Below are 20,926 nucleotides of genomic sequence, written 5' to 3'. Positions count from 1 at the left end.
AAATAGAAAGGATATAATAGTAAATTGGAGAGACCATGATTTCTTACTAGCCGTTAGAATAAGTCAAGTTAAACTTTGTTTAAAATAGACAAAAACTAAGATTTTGTTAAAAATTTATTTAGCCAAAAGATTTATTATTATTATTATTATTATTATTATTATTATTATTATTATTATTATTATTATTATATATTGGATTTTGAATTTTATATATGTTAAATTATAAGTTTGTTAATCTTTTAATAATTAATCGTATTAATCTACATTAATTTTGACATATTTAAATATATTATAATAAAAAATTGAAATATGATACGAGCTAACGTCAAATTCTCTAAAATTTCACATTAAATTTTAAAAAATATACTTAATTTTATTGACATATTAGTTTATTAATCTATTCGAAGATATCTCATTATTTACTTAAGTATGTTAATATGAAATAGACTTTTAAACAGGTTTACATATCATATTAGACTTTCATAAATGTTACACTCAAACCTAAAAAAAGCTTATGACATACTCATGTTAGATTTAAACTTTAAATATTTTGATAGATTAAATTCAAAATTAACAAAATCTAACCGAATATAACCTATTTTCAACTTTATTTCTTACCAACAATCCTTTGCACAAAATTACAATGAAGCAATATATAGAATTTTATGCCTCACCAAGACATCTATATGGATGACTATGCTCAATTCTATAAATGAATGCTCAATGCCTCAATCTATTTGATGACACATCAATTAAATTCTAACACGTTCAATGATAATAATTGTTCTCTCCTTGGATTTATCCTTTATAGAATTGTTAAAAATTTAAACTATCATTAATAAAAGGGAGATGGGTTATCTTTGAGGGGCCCTTAGCAATTTTAATCATATGTACATGTATTTTTATTGTTAGATTGATTTTGGAGAAGAAGTTCCAAAAAAATCTCAGCACAAATAATGAAAAGATGAGGAAATAGATCACTCCGTCTAAAACCTCTTTTAAGGTAGAAAAATTAGATTGCATTACCATTAATAAAAATAGAGAAAAATACAATAATAAACACTTCATAATAGTATTTATGAGAGCATTAGAAAAATCCATAGAATTAAGAGTCTTTTGAAGGAACTCTTACTCTATTCTATCATAGACTTTGATCATGTCAGTTTTGAGCCCAATGTAACATTCCTTTGCTAACACGTTTCATGAAATGAAAATTATGGTAAGCAATTAGAATGGATATACTCGTACAAGTTTTGAAAAAAATGGACAAAATCACACTTGAATATTAATCCAATGTCTTGATTATTATTAAAAAAAATATTTTCTTGATAAAAAATATTTTCTTGATAAAATATATTATTATTATTATTGTTATTGTTATTTTTATAGTTTCACACATGTTTTAATCGATGAAAAATTCAGAACAAAAAAGAAGTCGATGAAAAGTTAATTGTAGCACTAGTGAGTTTAATTTTTATAACTAAAAAATAAATCTCACCTCGTAAACAACAAAATAAAAAAGAAAAGAAAAAATACAAAATAAAGATAAAAATAAAACTGAAACAATGGGGAAGAAAGAAGAGAAAGATGAATAGTGGAAATGGAAGCCCTAGCTCTTCTTTTTCCAAATCACGGCATCCGCACCGCCACAAATTCCCATCAAATGCTACCAATCAATCCAAAGTTTCAACTTTTGCTCAAAGGGTCACTCCTCCTCCTACCACTGGTAGTAATTATAATGCTTCTATCTCTGATTTCAATAGCAGCCAAGAGGATGCACAACAATCTTCCAATTTTGGGGTTTTAGTTGGAACTTGTCCTTATATGTGTCCAGGTAACTAAATGATTCGACTAATTTACAATAAGAATTTGAATTCTTGGTGATTGTTAATTTGATTATTACAATCATTTCTAGATGCTAGTAGAGTTGCAATGTTGGATTTTATATGATAAAGTTAGTTTTTTTATTTGTTGTAATTTGTTTTATGGTGAAAATGCTTTAATGTACTATGACATATGAATATGGACGCCACACACAACATCACATGTTGGACATTGGAACATGCCTTTGATCAATAGTGTCGGTGCTACAGAGTTTAGGCATGTGTGTAGATGAAGGAAATTTCATAAGAGGAATTATTAAATGGTTTCCTTTTGAGTGCTATTATGTAGCATGTGTGTAGATGAAGAGAAATTTCATAATAGGAGGCAATTTACATTATTAAGCAGTGATGATGAAAAAGAAAGTGATGCCGATGAAAGGCTCTGGTTTTCTTTGAAAAACTGGTATTGCTTTATATTATATTGGTGGGGAGATGATACAGTGTAAGGATACATTTTTTTTACGGAAAATGGCATGCAAAGGCATCACGATTGCGAAAGTGATTCCTTGTCTTGCAGGAATTTTTTCTTGTTAGTTAATAAAGAAGGATGGTAAAGTGTTTGTTAATGGATTAATTGAATGATATCTGTAAAAATCTTGATAGACTCTATACTGACCTGAATAATTAATACTTAAATAAAGTTCAATCAACAATGGCATCGTAGCATTGGGTCATGTGGCTAGATTCAGAGTATTTTCCTATTGCTATAAGGTTACAACAAGAGTGAACTTTGAGCCTTTATCTTTCAACCTTTTTTTTTTTGTATTTACTTATAACCAATTCATTAAGTATTGATTGTTAGATGGTAAATAGCAAACAAACTAAAGGATAAGCTTCATATCACAGAGATGGAAATGTTGCGATGAATGAGTGGACTTACAAGACCAAGAAATAATGTATTTGTGGGGAAACAAATGGTAGAATAACACCTAAGATTGTTTGGTAATGTGAGAAAACCGATAGTGCTAGTAAAAAGAGTTAATCAATGATAGGCTAATAGTTTCTGTCGCTGATAGTGCTAGGAAAAAAGCCTTTGTTTCTGCCGTCTATCTTTGCTCTGTTGAATCACTGTAACACCTAAACATTTCTGTGTGCTTCACGGTAAATCGTGAGAAACTATCAATTGCTATTATTCTTCTTTTATAAGGAGTTCATATACAATATATATACCTGAAACTTCTATTTTCAAACATTTTCACTGTGTCTCAGAAAGAGAGAGGATCCAGCGTGAGAAACTTCGCGATTTGGCAGTTTTTGAGAGGTTAAATGGTAATCCTGGAAAATCATCCCCAGCTCTTGCAGTCAAGAAGGTAGGATCATAATTGTTCTCCTACGTTATCTGGTTTTACCTTATAAAGTATGCTTCTGTCTAGTTTAAGAAGGATGTACTCTCAAGCATCATGCTGAATTCACTTTTAAGCTAGCTTTGATGATCAGCAGTGTTTTATGGGTACTGCAAAACATTCCCCTGTAAGAAATTACAAACTGGGATTCATTATATGGTTCAAGTTTGATAAATTTAGTAATCAATATTCAAATTTCATTGGTTATATGTTGACCCTGGACATTGCTTAAGATTTTTTAACTGTATAATCTGTTCATAGTTACATATCTGCCGCTGACGCTTTGAGGAGGCGACAGCTTCACTGTACAGTTGAAACTTTATTACTGATGCTGATATGGAATTTCTAGACAGATTAATGTGCATCAAAGTAATCTGGCTTTGATTGAATGACCTATGATTGGTAAAAAAAATTCGCATCAAAGAGATTATTATATTGGATTTTGGTAAAAGAGAAACTTGTAAAATCAAAGAGTAAGATAGTTTGGACCAGATGGTAAAAATAAATATAAAAGAAATGATCCTGAATTTGAAAGTTTGAAAGCAGGTACTATATCATATATGGATCATGGATTCATGAGAAAATGCTTATTCACTTTAGAAAATTGGTTGTTTGTGTTAATGCTACTGTGCAACACCTAGTAAAGATTGGTTTGAATCACTTGGTACCATCAACATCATTAAATCCAATGAACAGAAAAATTTAGGGGCAACTACTGAACTACAATATTTATACGAGTTACAAACTTACAACTGCAATTTAGTAATGAAGTTCTTGTTAACAAGTTTCCAAATAGGGAAAAGGTCAAGCAGCAATCTCTTATAATTATTGTTGATTTAGTTAGTGTTTGAGTATACATTAACTTGTCTCTGAACATTGATTAACCATTAGCTCTAACTTTCCTAGATTCCCTAAATATAATTATGCCCACTACAATTATCAAGACATGATTCTCCAGCATGGTGCATTGCGATATAAAGTATATGTTTGATTTTGAATTTGAAAGATATTTAGCATGGTGCATTACAATGTACTACTTTATAAAGCACACGATTCCAAGTTTTCAGTTTATTTTTCTCTTAAAATTTGGGTTGGGCCTAACTCAATCCTTACAAAACCGGCTTGTAAAGGGAGCACTGTCCACCTTTTCTAAACACATTTTAAACCAATATCTCATCCAATGTGAGACTCTTAACATTTTCTTTTTCTGTAACTTTATTTTTCTGTATAATCATCAGTGGATGGTTGGTTGTATAGTATTTTAGTGGCTTTTATCCGGAACCACCCTGTTCAATATCTTTTAGTTTCACAGCTTATCAACATTTTACTTATCAGTTTTGCAGAACTATATCCAGCAAATATGTTCAAGCATCTGATATGCGGCCTCTTGCTGTATTAGAAGATACTTTAAATTACCTTTTGGGCTTGCTGGATTCTAAGGAGCATCCATTTGAAGTAGTTCATGACTTCATCTTTGATAGGACAAGGTCTATACGTCAAGATCTTACTATGCAAAATATTGTAAGCAAGAGAGTTATCTACATGTATGAGGGAATGGTATAGTTTTCTCTTTCGGATATCTTTGGTTTATACGCTTTCTTCTAATCATCATCTACTGATATCAACTTTTCTCTTACAAGTTTGTTAGGGTACATGATTTAAGTTGCATTTGTTTATTTTTGTAAGAATAAGTTGCATTTCTGATAATGGATTTGCAAATATCAGTTGCAAGTAAATTCGTAAGGTCTGTTTGTCTCATGCATAAATATTAAAAAGAAACTGATTTTTCCCTGCTTCATTCAAAAATGGGTTTGCAGAGCAAGGGCAACCAGACCTCCAAACCACACCCCTTACTCCCAAGACTAGACAGTCATTTGGAGAGTGGACAAATGTGGGTGTCCTATTAACATATTTAGGGTAGGCCCTTGTTACAAATCTTAAGACGAAAAAATGAACGCTATTTCACATTTCTTACCATGTACAAAGGTTACAATATCCAGACTAAGGTACATAAATTCTTTAATGGCTATCCTAAAATTAAATTAACTGAATAATGACAGAAAAATGGAAATAAAAAACTCTACTTAAGAATGGAAGATCCAGCAATTACCATCAAGAAATAAAAGGACTTGGATCATGCCAGATGGTTGTGTCAGTCTTGAGACACCCTCTTTCTTTACACAGTCAAGCTTATCATGTGACTTGGTAAGGATGGACCCTTAGCGCGCTATAATGGACCGCGGCGGCCTTATATTACAGCATGCTTATTGAAGCATGGACTTAATACTTTTGTTCTTTGGCAAATTATATGTACTTCATTAACTAGCCTTTCAAGCATGGAATTCAGATAATGAGTTTAGCACTATATTTAATCATGCAGGTGAAATTTCATGTTATATCACATCAAAAGCTCTGGTGTTCTATGGGTGATCCAAACATTGCATCACTGCATCATCTTAACATGGAGCAGCTCACAAAAACATTGTCTTCTTTATTTAATCTGTACGAAGCAAATCGAAATTCAAATAATGTGCATGAGAATGAAGCTGAGTTCCATTCATTATATGTGCTTCTTAATCTTGGTTCTCACAGCAAACCAATGGTAAATTCCTACATCTTTGATATGATTAGTTATTTTTCTCTATCTTTAGTTAGCTTCAGACTTATTAACTCTTAATGTAATGTAATGTAGTTGTTTCTGGTCCACAGGGTGAACCGCTTTCTTTATGGTTTAGTCGTGTATCAACTCCGATATTGAAGTCAAAAGAAATGCAGTTTGCTAGGAGAGTCGTACGGTAGCCTTTCTCCTATTTATTAAATTTTTTTACTTTTATAATTAAATAAAATAGATTTTTCGTTGGTTTTCTCATTAGCCTGTTTCTCATATGTAATAAAACTGTGAGTGTATGTCAATCACTGATATTCTTTTTTCTCTTTTCAGGTCTTTCCGACTCTGTAATTATATTGATTTCTTCCGTACTGCTGCAGCTCAGGCATCATATCTGCAGTACTGCATTATGGAGCCTTATATCAATGAAGTAATTACTGTAACCAGATATTGCATCCTTTTCCTAATATTCCGTCTTTTATATACGAGTGCTTTTAAGATAAACACTTATTCAATAAATGCATAATTAAGCTATTTATCCAAAGGCTCCGTAAATCAGATAAATATGCCTAGACCTCAGCTCATGCTTTTCCGAACTTCTATTTCTATATTTAATGATAATGGTTTTGCTTGTGTGTACTTAAAGGTTCGTTCGCTGGCTTTATCTTGCATAAATTTCAGTGGCTACAAACTTCATCCATATCCTCTGTTCAACCTTTCAAAACACCTGATGATAGAGGTATGAACTCTGCTTTCTGCTACCAAGTCTACAGAAACACTTAAAGTCGCTCTAGATAGGCACCAAGATTGAGTCATTTAGTGTTGTCAAACAACAGCTATAGCAAAGCAGAATTTGAAAAAACCGCCTTTGATCTGTGATATAGTATTTACTATTTAGTACAAAGTGTTGTCAAATAACAGTTACAACAGTGCTATAGTGTTGTAGCATAGTGAACAAGCTGCTATTTTCTGCGACCTACGATTGACAATAGTGGAGTCATTTATGTTCTCTGTGAACAAACATGAAGTCTTAATCGTGAGATCTTCACTTCCATTAGGCTAGTTTTGAGATGGGATTAAGATGTACATTAAGGTCTATTTGGTTTGAATAATGATTTTTGTTTTCATTTTTAATTACAAAAGCTACCCCATTTTTGAAAGATTTGAACATGAAACCATTTTTTGTTTTTGTTGTTTCGTGTACAAATATTTGATTATAGGAAACATAACGAAAAAAGGAAACAGTTTGGCAATTAAAATTGAAATCATAAAATGAAAACAGAGAACGTTTTCTAAAACCAAACAAAACCTAACTTTTCAATTTTGTATGTAATGTTTTAAGCTTTATCTTCATGATGAGGTTTATCAATCTAACGTTGAACTTTTTTCAAAAGTTCCTTAATATGTTAATCTAAGTTGTAAGATTAGTTTTTTTTACAATGCTTGCTATATGGTATTTTTATCCCTGACAGGAATCGGATTTGGAATTGTTATGCCATTCTTGCGGTCTTGAGACATGTACAGATGAATCTGGAAATAAGTTACTTCACACAAAGCAAACTACCTTCAGTCACCCCAAAGGTGGGTTCCAAAAATATAGTTTCTTGGGCTTACAAGATTATGGAAGGCAGTCTTAGAGACGCCATTTACTCCATCCCCAACATTGGTCCAGATGTATATGTTAGGTGTCAGGTTTGGGCCTAAGTCCAATTTGTTGGGCTTAGATTCAAACGTGACACTTAACAAAATTCATTGGGAGCAATACTAGGAGATTGAACAGGCATGATCTTCGGTTGCAACTATTTTCATCACTTTCCCTAAGTATGGAAATAATTGTGTGACTATGATCATTGATTATTATATACCAACAATATAAGTTCAATAGAATCTATATCTGATGCTTTTAGGAAACATGGGAATGTGTTGTGTACTATAAGGAGCTGTTTGTACTTGTAAATGTACATTTGAGTTTTTATATTTGGTATGTTACTAATGTAAAGGTGTTTATTCTATTTGTAAACATGGGCAACATTGCAGATTTACTGACACCAATAAATAATTAATTTAATCACTTTTTCCATTTTGCATTTGATCTGGAATTATATTTCACAAGTTTTCTTCTAACGTTTCCAAGCTTGCTCTAAAGAGTTTTTAATTGCGTTTCTAAATAATTTATCTTTATAATATCTCTGAATCTTTTGTAATTAAGTTTCCAAATTGGATGAACTAATTACATATTATAAAAGCAATTAGTAATGAAGTGAGAAAAAAAATTAGTTCAAAAAAGTAATTGTAAATTATTGACTAATTTAAAAATATAATTAAAAACAATTTTTGTTAATGACTAATTTAATTTTTTTTTTAACTAATTCAAATTATCCTATAGCGGAATTAAACCTTTGAGTATCTACTAAAAAGTTGACGAAATACATTATCTTGTTTCTTAGCCCTTTTGGGGAATTTTAATATATCTGTTCACATCTGTACATTTGTAACCTTTTATTGTAAGGAAAAAAAATATATTGTTAGGTCAATGTATTATATGCATCTTGTCTTATTTGAACCAAACAACTAAAGTTTTTATCTCCTTATGCTTATATTTGAACTTTTCTGATGTGTGAGGAACGAAGCATGTTCCAACGTATGTTGTATATAACAAGAAAAATGAACCTGTCTCTTAAGAATGGAATTATTCAGTATTCTTTTTTAAAGTTTTTTTTAAGCCTTTCGTGGTTTTGTGATGAAGACGGAATAAACTATAATGTGCCACAAACATGAACTTGTACCAATATTACTTGTAAGTACATAGTGATTTTTGTTGTTGTTGAGGAATTATAAATACATAGAGATAATGATGTTTAGTTGTTTATTTGTTTTTGGTCCGACTTTGTTTTTTTGTCATTTTTTAATAAGACAAAATTTAAGTGAGTTGTATTTTAATATTTTTTTTTAAATTTAGATCGAAATATAGCCTCTTATTTCAAATTTCTATTATATAAAAAGAACGTCTATAACAATATCAATATAATATATTTATGTAATATTAATTTTACCACATCAATCAATATGATACTTCTAGAATTAATTTATTTTTTATTCTTCATTCTACTAATTTTTTGTCTATATTTCTATTGTTAAAAAACCAACAATAAAAAATATAACTCTCATTACAAACTTGATTTAATTATTATTTAATTTTTTAATTCAATTCATATAATACATCATAATATTTTAATAATTAAAATGTAACAATCATAAATTACCACAAAATATATATAAACATAACCATCACATATTAAAAATAAATAATTAAACTTATGCACAAACAATCTAACGAAGTTTAAATTAAAATAAATAAAAAAATATTAAAATATAATAATTTAAATTAGCCTTTGCAAAAAAAGAAAAAACAGCAAATGATATTTTTTTTTAAATAAAAATATTAAATTATTCATTAAATATTTTCAAAGTAATTTACGATTTATGTTCATTTTTCTCTTATTAGTACTCAAATACATATTTTATTAATCTAATACAAATGAAAGTATTTAACCAAAATCATATCATAGTTTCAATTAATGACAAAAGTAATCAAAATCAAGTAGTGATGTCTTATCATTTCTAATATTATTTCGTGTATTTGTCGTAAAAAATAGTACTTTAAGTTTGTTCATTATATACACTCTCCAAAAGGATAATTAAATCAAAATATTTTTAAAAGAAACATGTGACATAAAACCTTTAATTAAGAATGTTATAAAAAATTTAAGTGGAAATGAGACATGAAATATAAAATATAAAAAATAGTAGTTTATTCAATTAGTCAAAAAAGAATAAAGAAATAATAGTAATCAAGATAAAAAGTAAAATAAAAATAAAAATAATGATCATATAAAAACTAATGCTTACAAATATATGTCAAATCAATGCTTGTACTATTTTTTTTATAAGAAGAGAGTATTTTATAATGATTCAATATTTTAAAAAAATAAAATATTTACAACCAATCACTCATCTTTTTTTAATAATATTTTTAGAGTGAAAATCATTTATATTTTATTTTAATATTTTTAATTGTATTACAAACAATTACTCTTATTTTTTAATCATATATTTTAGAGTGAAAATCATTCATTTTATTACAAATTTGTCAATTGTTTTCATTTCATTTTTTTTATACAACCACTATTATTATAAACTAAAAATTTACAAATATTAAAAAAAAATCAAATTAATACATTTATACACTATAAATATCACATTCAAATATTTTTTATAAATTTACTTTTAAATAAAATTTTATAAATTACACACGCATTGCGCGTGTTATATTGTAGTTTATATTTAATCTACAAACGAAGTTTTCACAACATAAAATAGCACAATTCAAACTCATATCAGGAATATGAGTTAAATCGTTACTAATTTGACGAACCTTGTTTTGTTTGTTTATTATTTTAACTACTTTCTATTTCTACTTATATTCTCACATTAAACTAAAATGTAAAATATTTAACATTGTTAACCACTTACAAATTATTTTATATAACTTTTCAGTCATTATAGTTAAAATAAATATTTTTAATGATATAATAATGAATAATTAATTGACAGTGTAAATAAATTTGTATTGACACAAAACCTATATTAATCTATAAAATAATTTAAAGAATGATGCTATTTTACTTTTAATTCAAACAATCCACAAAAATTAATTTTTAGTAGGAACTCAAATCAAATTTATCCAATTTTATAGAGAAAAAAAAAACATTATTAACCATATCCACAATGTGTGCATAACAAGAAATAAGTATCCACATGTTTTGATTGTTCAGTGGCAGAATATTACAAAGCAATACAACAGCAAGTGTTAAAACAAAGAAAATAAAAATATATGAATTGCAAAAAAAATACAAAACCACTACATATTCACAAAAAAATCTTAATAACTTTTTTCCCTCTTTTTATGATTTAATGAGTATCCTTTCAATTCACAACACACTCCTGGATTCAACACCATTTGAAGTATGCATTTGATAGTGAATAGATTCGGAGTTAATATTTTTTTTCTTAATCCTTATTTTTTGTCCTATGCATATCTTATTCTTGAATTTTTTATTCATATTCTTGTGAATCTTCATATAGCTGTTCCTTGAGGATTTCACAACTCTTGTTTTAGTTCTTCTATTGTTTTGGCATTAGATCAACATTATTAGACAAAATTGACCGATAATTCAATTCCTTTAGGTACACCATTAAAAATTTGTTATCAAATATGTGTATATTAAAAAACATCTATTGAAAAATATTATTCCTTTAAATGAGTCTCAATATTTTTAAGATATTAAATTTGTGTATTAGTCTTTGCTTACACCGAAATATATTCTCCCAAACTCGAACCTAAGAGAATCTATTGGAAGAGTTCATCCTTTAAATAAATTTCAATATCTCAATAGATTATAGATACCGTGGCATCATCCAATCTACAAGAATATAAACCAACCAAGACATGAAGTTACACACTACAGAGAAAGCAACAAAAAGAAAAGTAACAAATCGCATGGCAATACTAAAAATCATAAAAAGTGTTCAAATATTGAATTATATTTTTGCTAGTTACACCCTCTATTAAAGCAATATATTGAATTGAAAATTGATTTACTTAAAACTAGGATAGTTGATCATGTCTGGTGAATCGCAGAGGGTTGTGGTGATCCACCATTCATCAAGAGACTTTAGTGCAAAAGCTCTTAAATGGGCCCTCAGTGGCTTTTCACTTGAACATGGTGATAACCTTACACTTCTTGCAATTCTTCGCCGTGTAAACAGTCCTTCCAGTGCTAGATTTCGTGAGTGTCTCATGCTTAGTTCTTTTCCTTCTTTATGTTTCAGTTTGGTTTTGTGTCTTATGATTTTAGTCAGGATTCGAACTTGAGTTCTTCTGAACATTCGTCTTTAATTGAAGGTTCTATGACATTCGAAACCAAATGATCTGTTTAAAGTGGTTAATGAGTGTCAGTAAAAGTTGAATCAATTAAAAGTACTTGAATTCGAATTCTAGTTGAAACAATCGTTAATCAAACTTTAGTTACTTTCCTGTTGAACTCTGGATTACTAGAGTCCCTTTTTCTTGTGAATCAGAGCTTAAAAGACAAAAAAATTGTATGAAAGAACTTGACACATATTGAGATAGCATAAAATTTGGTTATCTTTTTCAATAAAAGTGGCTATTTCATATACCAAAATATGTAGTTGAGCTTGAGTTGTACATTTATAATATAGTTTTTTCCTTCAATTATATATCCTTTTTTCCAAATATCTTTTTTACATACTTTCCACCTTTTTTAGAGAAAAATAAGATTACTTACTGCATATTTTGGTTTTTCTGATATATATCATATGGAGATGTTGACCTTGTTATCATCAGGGGCAATATTTGGGAGTGATCAGAATGTTGTTGAAGAAGAGGTTGCAAAGAAGAAAGAAAAGCTGCATAATGATCCATGCATCAGAAAAATTTCTGAGCAGTGTGAAACAAACAAGGTTTGATAATAACTCCAGCTACAAGAGAAGTACATGCTAGATTATGGTTTGTTTCAATTGATTTATTTGAGCTTATCTACAAACATCATGATTTTAAATTGCGGTCACAGTTGCGGTTACACTGCAAACGTTTACATTGAGGAAAAATGCAGCCTAAATTGCGGCTGCGTTGCCATTGTGGAGATTTGCATAAATGCTTATAAGATAGTTTGGGAGAGTTTATATGAAAACAACTTGTGACATGATTTTATTTTATAATTTGTATAGCAACAACTTATTCATAAGGATTTATATGATAAGTACTTATGTAATGATTGGAGTACTCCTCGTATTCTCTTCAATAAATTTTTTTATTATAAAAAGAATGATAAGTATTTATGCTATAAGCAATTGATGTATCATTTTTCCTTTCCATAGATATATCCTTTGTCATAGTAGATTGAAAAATATGTGACTTGAAAAAATATATCATACTTATTGGAATTTAATAAGAGTTTAGAGGTCCATTTTCTTGCCTAGAGATACAATATATATGATATAAATATTATGATGTTGTTTGATTCATATAGCAAACTTCGCCTGATAGAGTAAGACTTGGTTGTTGTTGTATCTTTTGTAGCAAGATTATAAAGTATTATATATTTATTAGTTTTGGTTGTCTAGACTTTTTGATAAATTGTCTAATGGAATCATTTTCATGAATGAAATTTTCCAGATTCAGTTCTTGATTGAAGTGCTTCCAGGAAAGTTACCAGAGCTTGCTGTAAACGCTGCAATCAGTTTGAAGGCAACGTCAGTTATACTTGATAGGTCATTATTCCAACTTTTCCAAATATTTATTTTCTATGAACTATAAACCTTATAAAAAAGATTAATCAAAATGCTAAGCACTGATATGAACATATTTGCCTTTATATCTTGATGAGTTGTGAAGCTTTTATGTCTGACATGCAGGGACATGAAGAAATATAAGACAGATTTCATGCAGAGTCTCTCTTGTGCTTTGCTAATAATGAAACGTGATAACTCCATTAAGCACTTGAGAGGGCCAAGGAAAACAAAGATTTCTTTTAGAGGATATGACAAAGCAAGTTCTGTAAAACGTAAGGAAACTAACCAATATAGTTATTTTGGGCCTGTTTGGATTGGCTTAGTAGATATATTACCTATTGGCATAAGCACTTTTGCAGTTATTTAGGAGAACATATGGAAACAACTAATGACATGTTCATGAGTTGTTTTCAGCTTATTTCCATAAGCTCTTTAGGATAGCTTATGAGATCAGCTGCTTATATGAAAACAAATTAACTTTATTGTATCTTTTGTTATAGAAATAGCTTAAACAAAATCACTTAATTATTATAAGCGCTTATTTTATAAGCACTTAATTAAGATGTTTATCAAAACATATGTTTTGATTGACAAATTATGTTTTCATGGTCTTTTGCTGGTCATCATCTTAGTATTATAAATGAAAACTTACTACAATCTTAATTTCTTTGAGTCTCACCAAAATACCATTAAAATCATGATGCAGGTCCCGAATCCACATCGAGTTTGCAACGCATGACAAATGCCGTTTTCTGCTCCAAATCGAGCTCTGATCTTTCTAAGGTCGCGTGTCATCGACTTCATTGTCAAACAAAACAAACCCCTGAAGACAAAGATCTTGATATGGCAAGAGGGTATTGCCTATTACCTATTCAAGACATTCAAAAGACAAGTAGTGTTCCTCAAATGCATCAGAAGGAGACAACATTTGAACATAGAAGCAAGAAAGAAGCATATCAAAAAGTTGAAAAGTTTAAAAATTCTGTTTGTTCAGTGTGTGAGAACACAAGGCCAAAATTTGAGTTGATGAAAGAATTCACATATGGGGAGTTGCATGAAGCAACACATGGTTTTTCACCAAAGAACTATTTATCAGAAGGTGGATTTGGTTCTGTTTATTGGGGAAAGTTGCAAGGAATTAAGATTGCTGTTAAGAGACATAAGTTTGCAAGCTTACAAGGAGAGAAGGAATTCAAATCTGAAGTTAATGCACTTAGCAAAGCAATGCATGAAAATGTGGTCATGCTTCTAGGATCTTGTTCTGAGGGAATTAACAGATTTCTTGTTTATGAATTTGTTTGCAATGGCTCACTTGATCAACATTTATCGCGTAAGAGAAAATGAACTTCAATTTTTATTTACTTAGGGAAGAGAAAAATTATTATTAATTAAAGTGACACTAATGACCATTTTACAACTATCATCAAAGGAAGTTGAACTTTGTCCTTTGAGATTACAATGTCAAACTCTTGTTACTGCGCTGACATCTGATGGACAAATGAACTTTGAAATAGTTACTGATATGAATACAAATTAGTGTCATGAATCCCTTTATATGGTTACTATTATTACATTTAGGATATACTAACTATTTCTACATTTGACATTTATGCAGAACACTCTAGAAAACCTCTTAATTGGCCAGAGAGGATAAAAGTGGCTATTGGAGCTGCAAAAGGCTTATTGTATTTGCATGAGAATAATATAATACATAGAGATGTGAGACCAAGTAACATCCTTGTGACACATGATTATGAAGCAATGGTAATGCAGTACACAGATTTATTAGAAACTAGTGATTGAACTTGAAATGTTATAGACTTTAAAGTCTTCTAAAGTATATGCCATTGAAAAGTCTCGAACTCATTCAACTACATTGTCATGCTTGATGCTTCACATGACTTGTGTACAATGCTAGACTTTAGAATCTAAACATGTCCTTATAATTGAAATATAATTATTGACTAGTAAAGATATAGTATTATTATTAGAACAACAACCCCGGTTCAAAAACAAAATAGTTACAAAAAACACCAATCAATAACAACGAGATTTGATCACGACGTTTGTGCAATTGTGTTTATGTCTTTGACTGCAGAGTTACTGAAGTACCTTAATATTATGATTCAAGCATAGGGTTTACAGTGTAGAACCTGTATTTAAATACTACGGTCCAACTTACAAGATTACACTTGAATCGTATTGTAGGGACTTCGCCTCCCGCAACCCCACTCTCAATGCACTTATCACTAACTAAACTATGAGCTATACCCATCAATTATCCTTTATTTTTGTATTTTATTTGAATCTACTAAATAATGATAAATTGTTGGTTACACTATAAGCCCTTAATTAAAATGCAATGTGAATGTACAATATTATTTTAATTGGAATTGTTAGTAATAATATTTTTCTATTTATTTATTTATTTATCAGCTGGGAGATTTTGGACTGGCTAGAACTGAACAAATGGACTCTGTGTACTCAACAGATGTTGTTGGAACTTTAGGGTATATGGCACCAGAATATGCAGAATCTGGCAAAGTGTCAACCAAATCAGATGTGTATTCTTTTGGTGTGGTGCTTCTTCAATTAATAACAGGAATGAGGACCACAGACAAAAGGATTGGACACAAAAGTCTTGTGGGATGGGTAAAAATCTGTGTGAAACAATATTTTTAATGAATATCTATTTGATATGGATAGTTTGAAATGTGGGCACCAATAATAATTTAAGAAAATGTGATTGAATGTAATCACATGTGTTGGCGTCAGACATTAGACACGTTTTCAATCTGAAGTGTCGGTACTACATAGAGAATCAAAGTTCTATAAGCTTACCAATTACCATACTTAATTCCAATAGTATAGACTGTTTTTCGACACGTAGTTTTGGATGATATCCTCTCTTTTTTGCAATGTTCTTCATGCAATAGTATTATGTTGATTTTTAATTTATTGAAATTTGCACGTTCCATTTAATTTTTTTATCTCTTGGTTAACTTCAGGCTAGGCCACTACTGAAGGAAAGGAACTATCCAGATCTAATTGATGAAAGGATGATGGATACTTATGATTGTCACCAGCTTTTTTGGATGATTCGACTAGCCGAAAAATGTCTCACCAGAGATCCTCAGAAGCGATTACCAATGGATACAGTAAGTGCATTTTGGTTTCACAGTAGGATTGACAAAATTAATCCGAGTCAGTGATTTCGCAAAAGCTACAGTGTCTAGCTTCTGTAAAATCACATTGACTCTTAAATATGTTAATTTGTTGTTATAAATGATTGCAGGTGGTTAGTGCATTAACTCATATAGTAGAAGGCAACACATGTAGCATGGTACTAAGAGATTGCTCTCCAGCACGGTCAGATTCATCCTATGACTACATGTCAGAATCTCCAATATCATATGTCTCTCCAGAATTACAAGTACATCAAGATGGAATCCTCTGTGTAGGATGTAACATGGTCAATTTAAGACCCCCACCATCTCCTCCATTTGGAAGCACAGGCACTTCTTGGAGTACTACTACATCCACCAAGCATGCATGTTCACAAGGCTGAATGAATCAATCAATCTCCTTCTAATCATTTGAATCAATAAGGAAACAGTGACCATAGTCTCCTCCTTTTTCCATTTTCTAATTTATTTAAATAGTTCACTTCACACAAATAAAAATGTTTCCAATGTTAAAATAGACTATGCTTCATACTTTGTTCTAGACATCGTTTTCTTGATTTAGCTTTTGTATGCTGAGCAATTTACTTTTGAAGGTAAAGTAATTGATGAATAAAATAACATTTGTGCTAATTTCATTCCTATTTTTTGGTACACTTAGATATGTTAAATTTACATAACCTATGTGAACTTGTTGAATGTTGTGTTTAGGACTGCTGGTGTGTATAGTCAAATTGTATTTGGTAATAGTTATTTTAATTTAGTAATTATTAGAAGAGGTAATTTATGTTTGTTTTAGTTACTAGAAAAAAGTAGTTTTTATTAATTGGTAAAAGAATCTGCACATGCAGTTTTCGTTATTTTTTATTTTTAGTAACATATGCATATGTATAATTGTATAAACTTTCTCTCTCTCTCTCCTTGCAACATAATAATAATCAAATTTGTTCTTTTCCTTTAATGTGTTTTTGTTTCTTTGTCTACTTTTTTTTGTTCAATTAACAACAATTGGTATCTAGAGCCCTATTCCTATGGGATCTGTGTGTAAGTTTAACATCATGGAAGGCGAAGCAAGTCTCTCCAGAATCACTCAGACGGTGTTTGACGAAAACAATTACAAACATTAGGACGTGCATATGGAGGCATATTTGGAAGCTTCAGATGTGTGGGAAGCAGTGGAAGAAGATTATGAAAACCTTGTACTTCTGAACATTCCCACCATGGCACAAATAAAAATGCAAAAGAAAAAGAAGACAAAGAAAGCAAAGACAAAGTCTTCTTGTTTGTTGTTGGATCAACCTCTATTTTCATCGGAATCATGTCCTCGAAATCAACAAAAGAGATATGAGATTATCTCGAAAAAATATGAGATTATCTCGAGAAAGAATATGAAGGGATGTAAGAATTAAGGGTACCTTTGATGCCGATAGAAAGAGAATTAATATCATATTAAACTGGATAAGAATAGGATAGTGATATGATAATCCTGATAACATTTTATTTTGTGATATATTTAAATAATAAAATCACCATCGTGAATAATTATATATTAATTTTTTTTTAAATTAATTTATTATATTTTAAATATTATAAATTAATAAAAAAATTAAATAAGTAATAATAATTTTATATTAAAACTATCTATTGACACTACTAAATAAAAAATTTAAACTTTAAAAACAAAATCATGATTAACCAAATAATTATATTTTATTTGTTAGAATGTAAATAAAGATATGATATATATTATATGTGAATGATAAGAATACCTTGTAAATATTATATTTATTTTAAAATTTTAATTAACTTTCATATTTTTATAATTTTGAATACTAATTTATTAAATTATATAAAAAGACAAAATTACCTTTGTGTAAAATCATAAATATTTTTTAAATTAATTATTAATATTTTATGTTTAAGTTTAATATCAAATTCTATTAATTATTTTTCTATTTAATTAGATTTATATTTTAGATTTTATTTTATAAATTGTTTTTATATTTATATTTCAATTTATATATAAGGGTAATTGAGTAAATTACTGTTCTTATCCTATCCTGCTGGTTTCAAACCTATCTCATATTTAGAATAGAAATTTCAACTAGAGAGACACAATATGATAGATATATGGATTAACTTATCATATCATGTTGGTTCATCAAACACTAGCTTCTAACATGATATCATAACATATTCATGTCTTGTCTCTTATCCTGTCCATCAAATGGACCCTTAACTTGATCCGAGAATTCGAACTTCAAAGAATGAAGGATTCTAAGACAATAAAAGATTACTATAACAAACATATCAGTATTGCAAACAATGCAAGACTTTTAGGGTCAGAATTCCCTAACTCAAGAATTGTTGAAAAAATTCTTGTAACGGTACCTGAAAGATATGAAAGCAACCATCACTACCTTGGAAAATATCAAGGATTTTTCAAAAATTTCATGGGCAGAATTGCTTAATGCATTAAAGGCACAAGAACAAAGAAGACTAATGAAAGATGACACAACAATAGAAGGAGCGTTAGCAGTCAGACATCAAAATGTGAAAAAATTCAAGAAGAATTTGGTGAAATCGGAGTAGATTCAACATTAGCCAATGCAAAAGAAAATGAAAGTAAAAATATGTCTTATGTTATGGTAGTTTGATGTATGTTATAAAAATATGAAAATACAAAATATGAAAATACAAAATATGAAAATGAAAGAAAATGAAAGTAAAAATATAAAAATATATCCGCAGTTGATAGTTTGATGTATGTTATGGTATGCCCAAGGCTAGATATTGCTCATGCAATTGGAGTTGTTAGTCGGTTTCTCTCTAATCATGGTAAAGATCATTGGCATGCAGTGAAGTGGTTTCTCGTATACCTTATAGGCACTTCCAAAATGTATTTATGCTATGGAGGTGGTGAACATATGTTGGATGGCTACACAGATGCATATATGGCAGGTAATCTTGATTCTAGAAAGTCTACTTCTGGTTATATGATGACATTTGCAAGGGGAGATGTGTCTTGACAATCAAGATTAATAAAGTATGTTGCTTTATCCACTACTGAAGTTGAGTACACTACATCAACATAAGCTTCCAAAGAACTCTTGTGGATGAAGAAATTTCTAAATGATTTAGGCCTCAAGCAAGACAAGTTTGTGTTATTCTATGACAGTCAGAGTGCGATCCATTAAAGTAAGAATATGACTTTTCATGCAAAGTCGAAGCATATTGAGGTGTGGTATCATTGTATACGAAATGCACTAGAAATGAAGTTATTTTTAATTGAAAAGATTCATACCGATAAGAATAGTTCAGATATGATGACAAATGTCTTGCATGTGTCAAAGATGATATGCTATAGAAAGAAGGTCGACATGGTTGAGCAATACCTTCTCACTTGAGTCGTGAAGGGGAGATTTGTTGGATGGGCTCAATCCCCAAGTGGAATCCATCAATTTTACTATTTTATTAGTATTATTATTATTATTATTATTACTGTTATTATTATTAAAGAAAGAAAAGAATAAAAAAAAGGAATATGTGGTTTATTTGGCTTGGTCCATGTGATGAATAAAAAAAAAAGGAATAGTGCCGAAGGAAGGAATAGAAGAAAGGCACATCGACAATAACATACATAAAGAATAAGAAATTCACTTCCGGTGGTGGTAACAGATGCATAACAAACTTGCTCCGTTTGATCTACAATTTTGATAAGTTATTTCTACCACTGAGTTTGTTATTTTAATATACATTATGATCACTACAAGAAAAAACCCTCACAAATACAAAAATTCAAATTGGTGTTTATTTGTGGCTGAAAAAGCCCTCACAAAAGCTTAAAAATTTAGCTGGATTTTGTGGCTGCCTAAGCCCTCACAAAATCACAACGTTTTAATTTTGTGAGGGCTTAGGCAGCCACAAAATCAAGTTAAATTTTTAAGATTTTTGTGAGGGCTTTTGCAGCCACAAAATCAACCCTTTGTGAGGGTAAAGACCGCCACAAAGGCAAGCCATTTATGGCCGCCCAGACCGCCACAAACACATTCAGCCGTTATCCTTTGTGGCTGCAAAGGCCGCCACAAAATCCCAAAGTCCCGTTGAGATTTGTGGAAGGTTGTTAGGTTGTTATTTTTGTTGATTGATGTTTCCTATTGTTATTAGGAAGACTCCAGTATATTTATTAATTATTATAGTAGAAGTTTTTACTGGACTAGGTCCCGTGGTTTTTATTCTCTCATATTTAAGTTTCAGTCAATTGTTGTTGCTATGTGAAATTGTATTTTCTGTTTGACCATTTATTTGCACAAGTAAGGAAATATGTTCTGCATTATTGAAATAATTATCTCTGATTTTTTCCAACACCTTCTTGTCAACCCTGTGAAAAGAAAGGCCATCCACCATTTAGATGTTGGAGAATATCTTATGCTAAGTGCACTAAGTGTAATCAAATGGGGTACGAAACTATTACATGTGAAAATGACATTTTTTTTTTTTTTTTTTTTTTAATAATAATAAGAATATATAATAATA

At 29.8% G+C, this 20,926-nt stretch overlaps 2 protein-coding genes across 3 annotated transcripts; both read left to right on the top strand.

Moving 5' to 3' along the window:
- Window positions 1-1,509: 1,509 nt before the first annotated feature.
- Window positions 1,510-7,914, top strand: LOC101494567 (SAC3 family protein C). 2 transcript variants are annotated; one of them, XM_073363801.1, is made up of 8 exons: window positions 1,510-1,834; window positions 3,093-3,193; window positions 4,562-4,783; window positions 5,607-5,828; window positions 5,936-6,021; window positions 6,168-6,264; window positions 6,481-6,573; window positions 7,293-7,896. In XM_073363801.1, exons 1-8 carry the CDS (start codon window positions 1,588-1,590, stop codon window positions 7,536-7,538), a joined length of 1,314 nt encoding a protein of 437 aa, XP_073219902.1. In that variant the 5' UTR covers window positions 1,510-1,587; the 3' UTR covers window positions 7,539-7,896. The 2 variants fall into 2 exon arrangements, with proteins under 2 accessions (XP_073219902.1, XP_004514308.1); XM_004514251.4 differs by having other exon boundaries at window positions 1,512-1,834; window positions 7,307-7,914.
- A 3,402-nt stretch (window positions 7,915-11,316) lies between these two features.
- On the top strand, window positions 11,317-16,936 carry LOC101498713 (uncharacterized). Its single transcript, XM_012719835.3, has 9 exons — window positions 11,317-11,683; window positions 12,262-12,377; window positions 13,093-13,187; window positions 13,332-13,480; window positions 13,915-14,538; window positions 14,824-14,972; window positions 15,645-15,860; window positions 16,217-16,366; window positions 16,504-16,936. The coding sequence occupies exons 1-9, from the start codon at window positions 11,518-11,520 to the stop codon at window positions 16,774-16,776; spliced, it is 1,938 nt and encodes a 645-aa protein (XP_012575289.1). The 5' UTR covers window positions 11,317-11,517; the 3' UTR covers window positions 16,777-16,936.
- Window positions 16,937-20,926: the final 3,990 nt, after the last annotated feature.

This window comes from Cicer arietinum, chromosome 7, assembly GCF_000331145.2.
Source record: "Cicer arietinum cultivar CDC Frontier isolate Library 1 chromosome 7, Cicar.CDCFrontier_v2.0, whole genome shotgun sequence".
Classification (NCBI taxonomy): Eukaryota; Viridiplantae; Streptophyta; class Magnoliopsida; order Fabales; family Fabaceae; genus Cicer; species Cicer arietinum.
Note: the sequence above shows the minus strand (reverse complement) of the source record. Positions and strands in the feature narration are given on the sequence as shown.

Excerpts from the sequence above, each read along its gene's own strand:
- LOC101494567 (XM_073363801.1), top strand. The coding sequence starts at position 1,588 with ATGAATAGTGGAAATGGAAGCCCTAGCTCTTCTTTTTCCAAATCACGG. Across the intron at positions 4,784-5,606 it reads TCTACATGTATGAGGGAATG|GTGAAATTTCATGTTATATC; the intron begins GTATAGTTTTCT and ends TTAATCATGCAG. Across the intron at positions 5,829-5,935 it reads GTTCTCACAGCAAACCAATG|GGTGAACCGCTTTCTTTATG; the intron begins GTAAATTCCTAC and ends TCTGGTCCACAG.
- LOC101498713 (XM_012719835.3), top strand. The coding sequence starts at position 11,518 with ATGTCTGGTGAATCGCAGAGGGTTGTGGTGATCCACCATTCATCAAGA. Across the intron at positions 14,539-14,823 it reads ACTTGATCAACATTTATCGC|AACACTCTAGAAAACCTCTT; the intron begins GTAAGAGAAAAT and ends ACATTTATGCAG. Across the intron at positions 15,861-16,216 it reads ACAAAAGTCTTGTGGGATGG|GCTAGGCCACTACTGAAGGA; the intron begins GTAAAAATCTGT and ends GGTTAACTTCAG.